General features: G+C 36.7%; 3 protein-coding genes across 7 annotated transcripts; all 3 read left to right on the forward strand.

Annotated features, from left to right (window-relative positions):
* The first annotated feature begins 2 nt into the window (after positions 1 to 2).
* On the forward strand, positions 3 to 3,155 carry LOC111789148 (putative dihydroflavonol 4-reductase). The gene is made up of 5 exons (XM_023669807.1): positions 3 to 307; positions 573 to 701; positions 824 to 988; positions 1,926 to 2,231; positions 2,331 to 3,155. Exons 1-5 carry the CDS (start codon positions 41 to 43, stop codon positions 2,469 to 2,471), a joined length of 1,008 nt encoding a protein of 335 aa, XP_023525575.1. The 5' UTR covers positions 3 to 40; the 3' UTR covers positions 2,472 to 3,155.
* A 761-nt stretch (positions 3,156 to 3,916) lies between these two features.
* On the forward strand, positions 3,917 to 8,805 carry LOC111789194 (probable protein phosphatase 2C 12). Of its 5 annotated transcripts, none has more exons than XM_023669887.1 (10): positions 3,917 to 4,272; positions 4,665 to 4,952; positions 5,119 to 5,290; positions 5,731 to 5,884; positions 5,976 to 6,039; positions 6,147 to 6,254; positions 7,243 to 7,368; positions 7,484 to 7,719; positions 7,881 to 8,083; positions 8,201 to 8,259. In XM_023669887.1, exons 2-10 carry the CDS (start codon positions 4,755 to 4,757, stop codon positions 8,257 to 8,259), a joined length of 1,320 nt encoding a protein of 439 aa, XP_023525655.1. In that variant the 5' UTR covers positions 3,917 to 4,272; positions 4,665 to 4,754. The 5 variants fall into 5 exon arrangements, with proteins under 5 accessions (XP_023525655.1, XP_023525652.1, XP_023525653.1 ...); XM_023669884.1 differs by having other exon boundaries at positions 3,919 to 4,272; positions 8,197 to 8,222; XM_023669885.1 differs by lacking the exon at positions 3,917 to 4,272 and adding an exon at positions 4,273 to 4,357 and having other exon boundaries at positions 8,197 to 8,222.
* Positions 8,806 to 10,788: 1,983 nt separating this feature from the next.
* On the forward strand, positions 10,789 to 12,060 carry LOC111785479 (BRI1 kinase inhibitor 1-like). Its single transcript, XM_023665879.1, has one exon. It carries the CDS (start codon positions 10,995 to 10,997, stop codon positions 11,880 to 11,882), a length of 888 nt encoding a protein of 295 aa, XP_023521647.1. The 5' UTR covers positions 10,789 to 10,994; the 3' UTR covers positions 11,883 to 12,060.
* The last annotated feature ends 3,565 nt before the right edge of the window (positions 12,061 to 15,625 follow it).

Raw genomic sequence — 15,625 nt, forward strand, 5'->3', positions numbered from 1 at the left:
CAAATCTTGCAAATTCAGTCGCTTTGTCTTCGTTGAAAGTATGAAGGTTCTTGTAACTGGGGCGTCTGGATATCTGGGCGGAAGGCTGTGCCATGCATTGTTGAACCGAGGCTTCTCCGTTCGGGCATTGGTCCGTCCGACCAGTGACCTCTCATCTCTTCCTCATGATCCTTCCGCTCTTGAGCTCGTCTATGGCGATGTCACCGACTACCAGTCGCTCCTAGATGCTTTCTCCGGCTGCCATATCGTATTCCACGCAGCCGCACTAGTCGAGCCCTGGATTCCTGATCCATCCAAATTCATCTCAGTAAGCATTTGCAGTTTTTTAATCTTTTAGGTTTCTTTTAATTGTTGACCGAATTCCTGCGTGGCTACCGAGAAAAAGATTATGTTCGCGGAAAATGTTTCGAGTTCTAGGTTTTGGATGAGCTTATCGGATTTCATTTCAAATTTCGTAAAAGAAACACTAGCACTCTCGTTCTGGCTGTTAATTTCCACAGCATTTAGTTTTTCCGGATCGAATAGCTTAACTTCAACGAGTGTAATAGCGAATTATCGCGTTGATTATGTAGGTCAACGTTCGAGGGTTGAAGAACGTGTTGCAAGCGGTTACAGAGACGAAGACGATCGAGAAGATAATTTACACGTCGTCGTTTTTTGCGCTTGGCTCTACCGATGGATACGTTGCCGATGAAAACCAGGTACTACAAGGATTTGAAATTTCAGAAAAATCATTCTTCATTCTTCCTTTTGTGATCCAGAAACAAATGCGTTGATCGTCATCGATGTTTTCAAATTTCAACGAATGGAATTGTGATGCCAGGTCCATCACGAGAAGTTCTTTTGTACGGAGTACGAGAAATCAAAGGCTATTGCTGACAAGATTGCATTGCAAGCTGCATCTGAGGGCGTCCCGATAGTGCCGGTTTATCCCGGAGTTATCTATGGTTCTGGAAAGCTTACGGCTGGAAATGTCATCGCCCGCATGGTAATGACTGCTTTTTCTCTGATAAATTCTGTTAGATTCATATGGTAGTTGTTCACGCCAGTAAGTAACGGCCTAACAAGCAAAACACCAAAGATCAATCAGTGGAGAAACACTCATTCCTTTTGGATTCTTATCTCCATTTTTGGTGACAAAAGATGATTTAATGACTACTCAAATGAGTTCTCTAGCTACTTCCAACCTATCTTTAGACTTTGTGACGGCTTTTAAAAGATTGCTCTTGAAACTTTGGAATTTTGTTAACGAGTTATATGCGATTAATAAACGCATGCACTCTAAGATACTTGTAAAAGAAAAACCATCACGAGTCGACTTAATAGTCAACGAAGGTCATGATTATAATGATTTGGTGAAAATAGGTTCGAATCATGGTGGCTACCTTCCTACGATTTAGCGTACAATTTTTCATGGAAACTACCTGTATTAGAATTTGGAAGTTGCATGGAGAGATTAGTCGAGTTGTACGTAAGTTAGTTCAGACATTTGAATAAGAGTTTATAGATGTGACATTTGAATAAGAGTTTATAGTCGATTTGCACGTAAGTTACTTCGCTTCTTCATCGAGATGGTTACTTTTAAATTATCGACTATGCGACTTCGTAATGGAACAATGGTTAAATTCTCTCTTTGGCTCTTTTTTCTCTTTCTCTGTGAACAATACCCTTTTCTGTTCATTATGGTCTGTTATCCTACCGATCACTTAATCTTTCAAGTTTTAATTTTGTAAAAAGATATTTGTTCTTGTCTATCTTTAGAGCTCCTTGTGAGACTGAATTGGGGAAATCTATGGAACTTCCCGACTTCCTTGTTTGTATGAAATCAACAAACACTTTCATCTGATCTTCATCTGATCTTCATTGGCTGACTTTGGCTTTCTTTCAAAATGGGTCATGGGATTATGTTGTTCTTATCTTATCAGCTGATCGAACGGTTCAATTGGCGATTGCCGGGTTATATAGGCCAAGGAAGCGATAGGTACTCGTTTAGCCATGTCGACGATGTGGTAGAAGGGCATATTGCAGCAATGCAGAAAGGTCGAGTAGGTGAAAGGTATCTTCTAACAGGAGAAAATGCATCATTTGTAGATGTTTTTGACACAGCTGCAGCCATTACTGGTACAAGAAGACCAATGTTTAACATTCCATTGTGGTTGATCGAAGCATATGGTTGGGTTTCAGTTTTTATCTCTCGGATCACTGGGAAACTTCCTCTCATCAGCCCCCCGGTACGCCACATTTTCATAAGAAACAATGAAATAGTTTGACAACTTTGATGAGTAACATAATTTGACTCCTTTGGTATTCATTTTCTGTTATTGATGCAGGTTGTGAGTGTTCTGAGACATCAATGGGCATATTCGTGCGAGAAGGCGAAAGAAGAACTGGATTATAACCCCAGAAGCTTGAAAGAAGGATTAGAAGAAATGGTTCCATGGCTAAAGAGCTTGGGTTTGATAAAGTATTAACAAGAAATGGTGCTGCGCTGGTAAGAAATAAAGAGCTGTAAGTAAGTAACAATTACCAAAGTTGGTAATGATGTTGATTGAATTTGGCATTTGGGGGGAGAGAGGAAATTTGGAAGAGGAAGAAGGGCAGTGAAGGTGGGGTGTTAACAGCTGTGGGATTTAATAATAGTGTATTTAAGGAAGAAGACAGCGGCATGAGATGGGGATTCATGAGTTTTGGCCTAACGACAACCCTAAAGCCATCTCTAAGCTGTTGCTGTTTCTCGGCTGAAGCCATTTTCTTGTTGTTGTTCTTGTTGTTGTTCTTCTTCTTCTTCTTCACGCGGTGCTTGTTTGTTTGTTTGTTAGTCTGTCTGTCTGTCTTTCTGTCTTTCAATCAACGGCGCCGCTAATTCCGCAGCTTAAAGCGGTCGCTGAGGATGTGGGGGTGTGGGGACTAGCCAATCCAGAGGCGTTACCCCCGAGGCTCCATTTCCCCTTTCAGTTTTTTTCCAGCTCACCCACTCCTACCCCGCCATTGTCACATCCCATCCATCCACCACGCTCACGCTATTCCTCTTCCTTTCTGACAATCTCATTTCAAACCCATTTTTCTTCCATTTTATCCATGGGACCTTCCTCTTTAGATAAGATGTAGAGGTTGTGTAATAAAACTCGGCCTTAGCCAATATGGTTTGTTTTGGACTTTGTTGTCGTTAGTCTCGTAGTTTTAAAATGCAGAAAAAAAAAATAGTAATATTAAATTTTAAATTTTTAGAAATTAGCCTATTTATTAAAAGAAATTTACAAATTTTTAATAAATATTATATTAAAAATATGAAAACTTCAAACTAACTATTTTTTTTAGTAATAAAATGAGCAAAATTATTCGCAAGAAAAGAAATGAAATAAGTGACGGAGATGAGGATAGGGAAGGCTTCTCCATCCCCGTCCCCGCCCCGTGGACAACTCTAGTTCTAGCGTCTTACCATTTTTTAAGTTGCCAAATTTTAAGAAAATTGTTTTACTCCATTAATTTATTTATTTTAGAACATCTTCCCTTCAATTATTAACTTTAACTATAGTTTTATCACCAAAAAGAGTGCCTAGATGTCCAAGACACACATGGATGGTTGAACACAAGTACCGAATAATTTGGTACATTCTAATTCAAACGGAGAAACCAATGTGATAATTGACATAAACAAATTATTTAATTTCCACATACGTAAAAAGGCGCCACGTGGAGATAAAGAAGGAAAAAGACGGGCTGGAAATGGATCGGATCCAATGTGGAAAAAAGATAATAGTAGGGCCCATAACAATGGTGGGCCCAACAACAGGCCCAAACCGGAAACGTGTGTGGCATGTTATTATTACTATTTATTATTCTATAAGCTTTCTCTGAGGTGGAAGTCAATAAGTCAATGGAGGGAAAATGCTGAATCAACGGTTTCCAAGGCGCCGCAAGCGCCAAAGACAGCTATGTCGGCTTCTTCTAACCGGCTCGGGGCGCCAAATTAACGAATACATTTTTATTTATTTTTTTAATTTTTTTATATTATTTTTCATTTGCCATGGTGACTAAAACACACAAAACTGAAAACTCCCTCGTTTACGCTTTTTTATTTTTATTTTTCCAACATCCTTTCTCTCTTTCTCTCTCTCCCTCGCGCGCGCGCGGAAGAGCAATGGAATTTTTGCAGGGCGCCGGGATCCGCGTTTCTCGATCGATGAAATCTATTCGATTGATGATGGAATTGTTTCCAATCTTGGCGTAGTTGTAATCAATCAATCGCCAGAGTTTCGTCTCCTCTTGCCTGTAGATGTTCTTTCTATTTTCTTTTTCCTTTTTATTTTCTCTTGGGTGTTTTCCCATTTGAGGACGTTGGAATGTTGTTATTAGGGTATGATGATCGTCTGACTCTTGGTGATCTGCATTTAATTTGTTTATGCTGTCATTGCGACTTTTTTTAAACAATTTGTTCCAGATCAACGAGAGGCTTAATTTGTTTGCGATGGGGGAATTGGGGTAAACTGTTATTGGATTTCGAGTATGAAATTTATTATTGTTTTTTAAAAAAATTGCAGTTTTTCTTCTTGGATGTTAAACTTCTTGTACAAAATTTGTATTTGTTTTTTAGTGTTCTACAATGTTGGTATATGTACATGTCTAGTGTTTGATTCATGAGGTTTTTGATGATTTTTTTGCAGGATTTGTTCGATTATATATGACGATTTAGAGTTGAGAGCTGCATATTTTTAGCGGAAGGCCGTTTCGCCATTTTGTGGACGTGAATCACAATGTGCACAAGGGGTGAACATCATACGGTCTCGCTCTCCGTGCTCCTGAAGCGTGAATTGGCGATTGAGAAGATTGAGAGACCGGAAATCGTACATGGTCAAGCGTGTCAGAGTAAGAAAGGGGAGGATTTTACGTTGGTAAAGACGGAATGCGAGAGAGTGGTTGGAGATGGAGTCTCTACGTATTCGGTTTTTGGGGTGGGTTCTCTATGTGCTGGAAAAAGTCAATGAGCTCTTTTCAATCCGTGGTTTACTTTTTACATCCATGCTGTTTATAATCCTTTTCCCAAATAAGAATGTTAAATTTTGCGACATTGGATTGGACCTCTATTTTAAAGTTAAAATTGAATTCTTATGTTTGCAGCTTTTTGATGGACATAATGGATCTGCTGCTGCTATTTATGCGAAGGAAAATCTGTTGAACAATGTTTTAGCTGCTATTCCACCAGATCTCAACAGAGATGAATGGATTGCAGCATTACCAAGGGCCTTGGTCGCAGGTTTTGTGAAGACGGACAAAGATTTTCAAGAGAAAGGTGAGCATATCCCCGTGTAAACCAAATCTCTGATCTTACCTGTTTTTGGTTACCTGCACTAGGGGTAATCCGCATTTTGAAAATTGATTTGAAGTTCCCACTCACCTTAGAAAAGGAAGATTGTGGATTGGAGTGCATTTTATTTTGTACAAAGAAAGGGTTGCAAAAACTTCTCTCAAGATTGTATATCGTCAACTTTATGTGGAAGGAAAAAAGAAAAGAAACATATTTTTATTATTTTGGTTTGCCCAGAATTAGTCTCGAAATCATTTGACATAACCTTTTCTTCTTGATCACTATAAGTTTATGGGCTGCTCCTATTGCAGCCTCTCATTTCTCACAACTTCTCTGATAAATGCCCTGCACCAGAAGTTGCAATTCTGGTATGGACATTTTAAAAGCTTACGGTGTTGATGCATTGATATTTGTTATTATTCCAGCACGAACATCAGGAACCACTGTCACCTTCATGATCATTGAGGGATGGGTTATCACTGTTGCTTCTGTTGGAGATTCCCGTTGCACTTTAGAATCAGCTGAAGGTGCCATCTACTACTTATCAGCAGATCATAGACTAGAATGCAATGAAGAAGAGTATGTTGTTACTCATTAATCTAACATGACTTAGTACCACCCACTTAAGCTATTATTGTTGTGCTTAAGATTCTTGTATGCTTTTGAATAGGAGAGAACGTATAATTGCTAGTGGAGGTGAGGTAGGCCGACTGAATACAGGTGGTGGTGCAGAGGTACGATTTTTTTACTTAGAATTTTAATAGATAGTCTTAATTTTCAACTTAAGAGTTACAAGACTGACTTTCAGATGCTTAACTTTCATGTCGTTTGTTTATCTTAGATCGGTCCATTGAGATGCTGGCCCGGTGGCTTGTGTCTATCGCGATCCATTGGTGATATGGATGTTGGTGAGTTTATTGTGCCTGTTCCCTATGTGAAGCAAGTTAAGGTAGCTTTCTATCTTGTGATGTGATTTTCTACGTGCTATATATTTTAAAGTTTATACTTATCCTTATTTGCTCCAAAATAATCCCTTTTCTATGTAATTGTATTGCTTTCGAAATTTAGAATAAGGCTGTTGCCCACTGAAACACTTTTCCAAGTATAAATATAGTTGCTTTTGTTTTATCAGATGGTTGTGCACAGTTGGAGACTCCTTAATTTATTATTATTGTTTCTTTCCCCATGTTTTGGCATGTGATCTGCATGTGAACGTTGTTTTTGAATCTTCAATATCCTTTGATTTCCATAAAAGCAAAATGTATTATATTCTTATATGAGGAAGAGATTGGAGCATTATTTAACTGGATTGTTGGTCTCATAGGCAATTATCGAAAATTTTTATACTTCTGCTCCGATCTTTGTTAAGTATCAAGTCAATGTCGTATACAGCGATGGCAACAGTGTCTTGCTAACCAAGCTAGGTAATATGGTCCAATTGAATTGCAGTTGAATTTTAGGTGTAAGTTAGCTGATGATAAGTTGCCAATTGGGTTCACATGTAGCAGGAGATGTGAGAGGAAATACTACCAGCAGATTTGGTTAGAGATGGGAATCACATACCAATCATTAGTCTCTGAGGTTAATCAGGTGTTGAGAGTGAATGGCCAATGTAACCGTTGAAGGAGAGAAATAGTTACTAAATAGGAAGGAAGAAGGAAAGAGGGTAAATGTATACTTTGTCTTTTGGTTGGTAACAGCATATGGATTTGAGGAGAGGACAGACTCTTGAATATTTGGTCTTATTGTCAGCTATCCATAAAGTATTTATGTTTTTTAGTTCGTCACCTCTTGGAAGATAAGATTTTGTTAGTGAACCAGTTGTTTTCTGGGTTTTCGTCTTTGTTGTTTAATTGAACTGCAACATATTTGTGTAATCTGTGATCTGGAATGTCATTCTTTAGTCAAGTAATTCATGGTCTAATTTAATCTTGCAGCTATCTTCTACTGGTGGTAGGGTTATCATATCAAGTGATGGTGTTTGGGATGCTTTATCCGCAGAAACTGCCTATGATTGTAGTCGGGGGATGCCAGCAGAAACTGCTGCTGCACAGATTGTGAAGGTATGGGCGGTTACAAGTTGATTCTTTTAGTTTTTGTTGTTCTATACTGCTTCAATAACTTTCTTTAATATTATGCTATGATGATCTTGAAGTAATTGAACATCTTTCTTTACAGGAAGCAGTACATTCAAAGGGACTTCGAGATGATACTACATGCATTGTGATTGACATATATCCAAGGGAGAAATCATCCACTGTTTTGCAGCCACTAAAGAAGCAGGGAAAAGGAATGTTTAAGTCAATGTTCCGCAAAAGATCTTCTGAATCATCTTCTCATTTGGGGAAGGAAAATAATGAGTTGGATGTCGTTGAAGAATTATTCGAGGAAGGATCGGCAATGCTGTCAGAAAGGTTTGTGCTTTAAAAACAGAGAAGTTGAATTAAGTTAACTTACATTTTGATGGTTGATTCAGATGGGCAATTCTAGTTTATTGTTGCTTTTCTATGTAATGATATTAAACTGTACGTGTCTTATGGTACATAATCTCCTGAATTGAACTTCTAAAATGCAGGTTAGATGCCAAGTATCCTATCTGCAACATGTTTAAGCTGTTTGTATGTGCAGTATGCCAAGTTGAGATCCAACCTCGGGAGGGTATTTCCATATATGCTGACTCATCTAACAGAGGAAAATTGCGTGCTTGGGATGGTCCTTTTCTATGCTTAAGTTGCCAAGAGAAGAAAGAAGCCATGGAAGGGAAGAGACCATCTGGAGGTCTGTGGATCCTGTGTTTGTGTGTGATTCTGAGTGTGCGTTCTGTCTTTTCCAATTGATTTTGTATAGATTTGGCCCTAAATTTTTTTAAAATTACTTTTGTCTCTGCACAGATAGACACAGCAGTGGAAGTGACTAGCCTACTCTTGAGTTACACTTCATTGTGGGTGCACTGAGCAGAGTTGATTTTGACCATGGAAATATGACCAGTATTAGAAATTGTTCAGAGTTGACCCTCATCTCGGAGGTTTTCCTCGATTCTCATTGCTTGCATTGAGAATTTGGATCACTTTTTGAATTCCACGATAATTCCATTGGGAAATATATAGCTCTCTAGTGTTCTTCAAGGCTGTTTTCTGACATCGGTTTATGATGACATGCTTGCCTTGCATCTTGGAGGAAAGCTTTCGATAAACTCGCCTGTACATGATACTGAAGAGTGAAGGTAAATCATTTATTTTCTCCATTCATCATCCCATTATCTGTTTATCCTTCCAACTTACAATGCCACTGAATGAACACATTCGTTGTTGTAATTTATTATATAGGGGAATTCATTTAGATATTTTTAGCATACAGTTGGTTAGGAGGAAATCCCTTGCAACTCAGCTGTCTAGACGAATTGTTCATAAAACATTTGATATTGTTCTCTGACATGTTCGAGATGAACCATATAATAGAAAAAGTAGTCACTTTTTTCCGAGGAAAAGGAAATGCTTAAATCCCCATTACTTCAGTTGTGTGTACGAATTGATCTCCTTTTATGGTTTTCTGTTATTTTATCTGAATAGATTCAAGAATTCAATCCAAATTTGGTTATTTAGATATTGACGTCTCCTACTTTTTGACCAGTCTTTATTTTGCCAACTCTTTGAACCAATCTGTACACTTGAATCTGGCCTCTGTGCACTTCCCTTTTACCGATTGTCTTCTTTACTTGGTTGTGGGATGGGATAGGGAAGCTGTAGATCTAGACGCCCCAACGTTAGTGCGTGTAGTGGTCACAAGCCACAAGGCAAGAAGTAGACACTGTTTTGGTTGTATTTGGCAGTAGAAGCCAACCCACACGTGAACTGCAAGCTAGCTAATAGGGACTTGTTATTGTTTTGTGTTTTAGATTTTATTCCTTAAGAGCGTAGAGACGTGAGAAATCTAAAAGTTTCTTTTTCCTTCTTTGACTATTCCTCCTCCAGTACCCCCCCATTATTACAAGCCCGTGTCGAGTCGAGTCAAGTCAAGTCATTTTATGGATGTGGCAAAGTGAGAGAAACATAAGAGATTTGCATATTTTGATCTCACAACAGATTTGTTGGAAGCCTAAGCTTGACGATCTTAAGATCTCAATTATCATGGAGATAGAAATTGAAAGGTGCATTAATAACCTTGTAAATCCAAGTCGGGACAAAGATTCTAAGGTCCCATTTACACAAGGCCTGTGCTTTTCTTTTCATTTCCCTTCCCTCCCTTATGATTTGAGATGCTCGTATCCACTCATCCTCTTCACTCACTCACACCCACAGATCCTTCAGATACTTATCTAATCATCAGCCTTTGCTTCTTGGCTACATTGCCTGATGCCTCCTCCCTCTCTCTCTCATCCATTAAACGAAAAATTATTCGAGGAAACCATCACAACGAAGCTGACCGTTCTCTGCACTGTCGATTGTGTACCTCTGAGAAAGGGTAAAAGTACCTCGAATGAATTTGTTTTCAGATCAACAGTCCCTCGAAGCTTAAGAGAGAGTTCAAACACTTCACATTCGATCCCTCTCTTCTCTCTATATATAGTCTTCCGGGCTCCTATATTTATTTCTCCATGATCTTGTGGTTGACCTGAGCTATACAAAATACCTCGAAGAAACTCTCTGCTCCTTCTGTATAGGATTGGACCACGTTCACACGTGTGTGTGGGTCTACCATTCCACCAAACTGCATGAAATTATTATCTTCCTTTTTCCCACTTATTATCTTTTTTTTTTCTTGGTCACGTGTGTTGTCGAATCTTACTCTGGAAATGAATTTTTAATCATTCGATCATCTTGATGTCCAAAACCATGAAGAATTTATTTCCCAATATGTTGAATGAAATCGAAAATTAGGAGCAATTGATTAAATTAAAGGGTTGAAATTAATGGAACATAACTGTGTCGGTAACCACAAATTATGTAATTTAGGATGGTCACGTGCTGCAACAGTTGACATACATCATTTTCTAAATCTTAATATCTTAATAATTTTGCCCAAACACGACAAAATTTTATTCATCAGCCTAATAACATTTCTTTTTTCTTAAAAAAAAAATGGAAATTTAATAAATAATTAGAGAAGATAAATGTTTGAATTTATTAGCTGTTACACTATCAAGATTATGTTGTGCTTAGATACTCTCCTTTTCTAATATTATAATATGATATTCTCGATAATATTTCAAATTTGATCAATTTAATCTTAGTCGGTCAAAAAGGAGTGAGTGTTAGGCAACTGCAATGGTGTTAGTGAGCAAAATTGTGTTAATAAACTCATAATTTCAACTTGATTGATTGACATTACATATCCTTCTAATGTCATTTTCAATCTAATTTGTCATATTTGCCACTTCCCCTAATCAAAATTCAAAATTTGATAACAATTGAGTTTCTATTTTCTGAAAAATACTAAGAGAGAGAGAGATAAGATTATTTTTCTCATTAATTGAATATATAATAATTGAATCAGCTATTTATATGATGAAACTACTTAGTACCTTACTAGGTGTCGGATTGAATAGGGACCCATAATTGTGCACATCATCACAAAATGTACTTAAACCAAACTTAAATTCAATGCCTTCCCCATTTCCACAAAACACATTCCATTCTCACCTCCTTTTCTCTCTCTCTCTCTCTCTCTCTCCTCACCTTTCTCCATAATTATGAACACCAATCAGCAGCAGAAGAAGACTGCAGAAAGAGTTGCAGAGTACAAGAAGCAAGAAGCTGAGAACTTTAAGGTTGAAGAAAGAGAGAGACAGCAGGCAATTCAAGAATCATCATCACCTTCAGCTTCTTCTCCTTCACATGACTTCTCCTTCACAATCTCTCTTCATCCTCCTTCCTCTTCTGACAGAGCAAAACCCACTCCTCCATCCTTTGCCATTGACTTGTCTCCAGCAGATGATATCTTCTTCCATGGCCACTTGCTTCCCCTCCACCTCCTCTCCCACCACCTTCCTTCTTCCTCCCCCCGCTCCTCCATCGACAGTTTCACCATCCCGATCAAAGATATTTGGGACACTCAAGACACCATCAAAGACAGCTCAAGTTGCAGCACCACCCAACACCACCAAACTGAGCCTACTGAACCAGGTGGGAGAATCAAATCCAAGCCTTTCTCATTGTTCGGTTTCCCCAAGTGGCGAAAAGGCTGCGAGATTACCGAGCCAGACGATAAAGCAAAGCACAAGAGGAAGCTGGGGTTTGATGTTTCTCAAGTTCTAAAACGATATGCAAAAGTGGTCAGGCCATTGTTGTTCTTCAGATGGAGGAAAGAAAACTTACACATTCGTCGCCAAGCTTATTCGTTTTCGGGTAATTTGAATCCACGAAATAAGCAAGAATTGAGAGGAAAAAGAGGAGAAGTCTCAGCTCCAGCATCCATGAGGACATCCCCCACAAATAGCGGCCTTCTCGTCGCAACTCCATCTATGTCTTCTTCTACTAGTGATAGCACCATGGAGGAATTACAGTCTGCAATTCAAGCTGCCATTGCTCACTGTAAGAACTCCATTGCTAAAGAAGATAACACCAATGTCAAAAGCTGATATAAATGCTAAATCTTTACTGCTTGCAAATTCAGATTCTTGTACAATATCAGGGGGGAGGGAGGGAGGTGAAATGAGGTTTGTATTTAATGTAAAAAGCCAATGCCTAATTGTTCTGCTACATACTTTTTCTTTTGTGGATTATAAGATTTCGAAAACCCTCCTTGGCTCGCACATAGAGTTTGATCTTCATGTGTTCTAACACAAAGAATGAATGAACCCTTTTACTGTTTCACTTTCAGAATCAATAAATGTGGAAGAACAGGACAGAGCACAAAAAAAAAAAAAAAAGAAGAAGATTTGGGCTTTTGAGAACAACCGTAAGATAGATAGGTTTAACTCTTTAATCAACTTAAACATAGCTAATATTTCAGAAACTCAATTGAGAACAAAGTTCAAAAACTCTCATAAAGTTGAGGCTAGAAATTGGCATTTCCATATCCAAACTTGTCCTTGAATTGACAAGACGACGCATCGAAAGGATGTAAAAAGAAGAAGAAGAAGCCATTTCCGTGGTAAGCAAATGGCTAGGGAGAGGAAAGGTTCTTAGGGTACGTCAGGAACAAATCCTTCTTGAACTCAAAGATTTAAACTCGAACACTACTTCCTGGGAGTGAGAGAAGACTACTACCTCGAGAATCCTACAAGATCTATTCGTTCTTTTTTCTTTTTTCTTTGATAGATCGTCAAAAATTCATATGGGTTTCAATCCTCTCTTTCTCTCTCTCATCACCACCGTCGTGATCATCTTACTCTTAATATTATGAATTCCAGTGAGTGATCTGAAAAGGGGAAACTGAAGCTTCATGAGAAATTCACAATGGAAAAGGAAAGGGTTTAGTAGAGCTTTAATTCAGAGCCGGGCCAATCCCACGAGAAAAGAGACTGATCTGAAACAAATTTCGGGATTTTTGGAAAAAGAGGTTGAATCAGATTGATGAGTGGGGACATAATGGAATGGGTTTCTGCAAGTGTGTCCAACAAAACCATAGCCACATAATNATGGTAGCAATTTTTGTTGTATCTAAAGAGAGCCAAATTGATATATAGATGAACTGCGCTAATGAAAACTCTAATCAACTTTGACCCTTCCAACTCTAACTGAACCATAAAAAAAAAATCCAGAGAATGATGATGATGATAATGATGAAGATGATGATCTTCGTAGAATATAAAGAACCCCACATGATCATATCACAGCCCAGTAATCAGTAGTCCCACACGAAAAGCCTTCTTACTTAGTCTTTTCAGCAATCATACAAAAAGGCATTTACAGAAAGAAACAGAAAAATATGCACAAACAGAGAGAGCCAAAATACATTACAAAGGGCTTTTGAATTTGCGTCAAGTGCGCACGAGTGGGCGGTGGCAGAGGGCTTTTCAGCCGCCTGTGCGACGCCATTGCCAAGTAATCAAGATCCATTTTGGGGTAAGACTCAGGAATTTGGGGGTTCATGATTGAAGTGGCTCGGCAATCATGTGAATCATTTCAAAAAGCTAACAAAACCCTTTTGAACATATAAGATTAGGGTTGCTTTTTCACAAGTTAGACAAAAATTTCTTCGCTTTTTCTTGTTTGATTCATCAATTTTGTTAATTCTAACATCGATGGCGACTCATAGCATTATGAACAGTAAAGNAAAAAAAAAAAAAAAAAAAAAAAAAAAAAAAAAAAAAAAAAAAAAAAAAAAGGGACGTTGGCCCATACCTCTTTCTATGCCTTCTGCTGAATCCGGACATTTGCTTTTTCTAATGTGAATGTATATGTTCCAAGTTGGGGCCTTTCTATTACAAAAGTATTTATGACTTTACCATTTAAATTTTTAATACTTTTTACTCAAATTACAAATTTCGTCCTCATAAATTCAACATTTAATATACTTTTAAAATTTTAAATAATTTTACAAACCATCATTTTTAAAAATTTAATTTATTTTAACTAATTAAAATATGTTTTGATTGATAATCGATATAATCCAATATCATCAATTCTTGCTACTTTTTAAAAAATATGTATTAATACAATAATATATCGATGGTCAGTTAAATTTGAATAAATTATATGAATCTAATTGAAACTTTAGGGTTAAAATGAAACTTTTACATCGAAAATTATCCCTAAATCATAAGAATAGTAATTATTTTGGTAATTATTTTTTATGGTCGTGTATTAAAGAGTTCTTCTACTCANTTTTTTTTTTTTTTTTTTTTTTTTTTTTTTTTTTTTTTTTTTTTTTTTTTTTTTTTTTTTTTTTTTTTTTTTGTCATCGTAGGTGGGATTAGACATTAATAGCTTTTGGGCCCAACTATTAGATATGGGCTTTATTTGGGCTTGGACTTTGCTAAATTAGGATTTACTCTTTGGACTTTGTTTAAGTTTGGCCCAATACAATATGGCCCAAGTTAACGATTTTAAATTTAATTATTTAATTAAAGGGTTATGGTGAAGACACGTGGCTTTAAAAGCCAACTTTTATTTTGTAATAATTTTAATTTTATTATTCTTGATGTGACAACTCGTGATTAGTCAAATTTTCTAAATTAGATTTTTGTTAAATAATTTACAAAAAAAAAAAATGATAAAACTATATTTTTTTATGTAATTAAAAAATCAACGAGAATGTGATTCCTTAATTAAAAAATTGATTGGAAATGTAATATCATAATCGAGTACTCATTTGTGTCGTTGAGTGCTGACCACTAAAATTGTAATGAAATACATACAATAACCAAAAATATATTTTTTTTAATATAAAAACAATTATTTTTCAAATCTAAAACACCATTTTGGAATAGAGGTTATTTTCGCGAGCGAACATACGGCCTCATGCATAGTTCGTCGAGTATCCGTTTGATACCAAATTAGGAAAGTTTTTATATTGGATATCGACAGACTTATTCTCGAGCCACATGTCAAAACTCATTTTGGCCTGGGGTCCCACCCAACTCTCTTTGAACTTGTTTTCGACACTCATATCGTCTCGTTCTCTCGAACTTTGCATATGCCTAGACTTATCTTCAATATACACTCTTGGTTTGTTGGTTGATGCACCGTTTTCTTCTATCGCATTATGACACTTCTCAATCTTGACCCTCATAGGGTCGGATGGACACTACTTGAGAGTCGTCCCTTGTCTGTGTCGTGTGTAGGGTCGCAACCTAATTAATGGTCAGAGTGGTTTCTTATTCCCTTAAGATATACAAATTTACATTATATGTATATTACGAAAGTGTACCGACAATAAAGCAAGCTTCTTGTTGTTCGAGAATGTTTTATAATCCTCTTCGACCAAAAGCAATTGAAATTAATTAACCAAGTCATCAAATCTACTTATTAAATACCCTAAAATGTGTATATAATTTCGAGATTATTCTTACAATTAAATATATGATTATCTCGTTACTCATCATTTTAAAGAATGTAATTTATTCAATATTAGAACGTTAATCTTAAAAAAATACGATAAAATTTTTAAAATACAAGTATGTGTACACGTTAAACCAAATTGCTAAATTTGAGCATATTTTAAATGAACAAATGTTAATATATTATATTCTTTTCAATATTACTGTAATTTTTCTGTGAAATATTTATTAATAATATACGTGCCTACTATTAAATAAAATTTAGAATAATATATCAATATCAAATTATCAAACATAACCTCATCTTTAAAAATTAATACATAAAAAAAAATAAAATAATGATAATACTTGCCAAAATGCCTAAAAAAATCTTTTAA

This window comes from Cucurbita pepo, chromosome LG02 (assembly GCF_002806865.2).
Source record: "Cucurbita pepo subsp. pepo cultivar mu-cu-16 chromosome LG02, ASM280686v2, whole genome shotgun sequence".
Taxonomy (NCBI): Eukaryota; Viridiplantae; Streptophyta; class Magnoliopsida; order Cucurbitales; family Cucurbitaceae; genus Cucurbita; species Cucurbita pepo.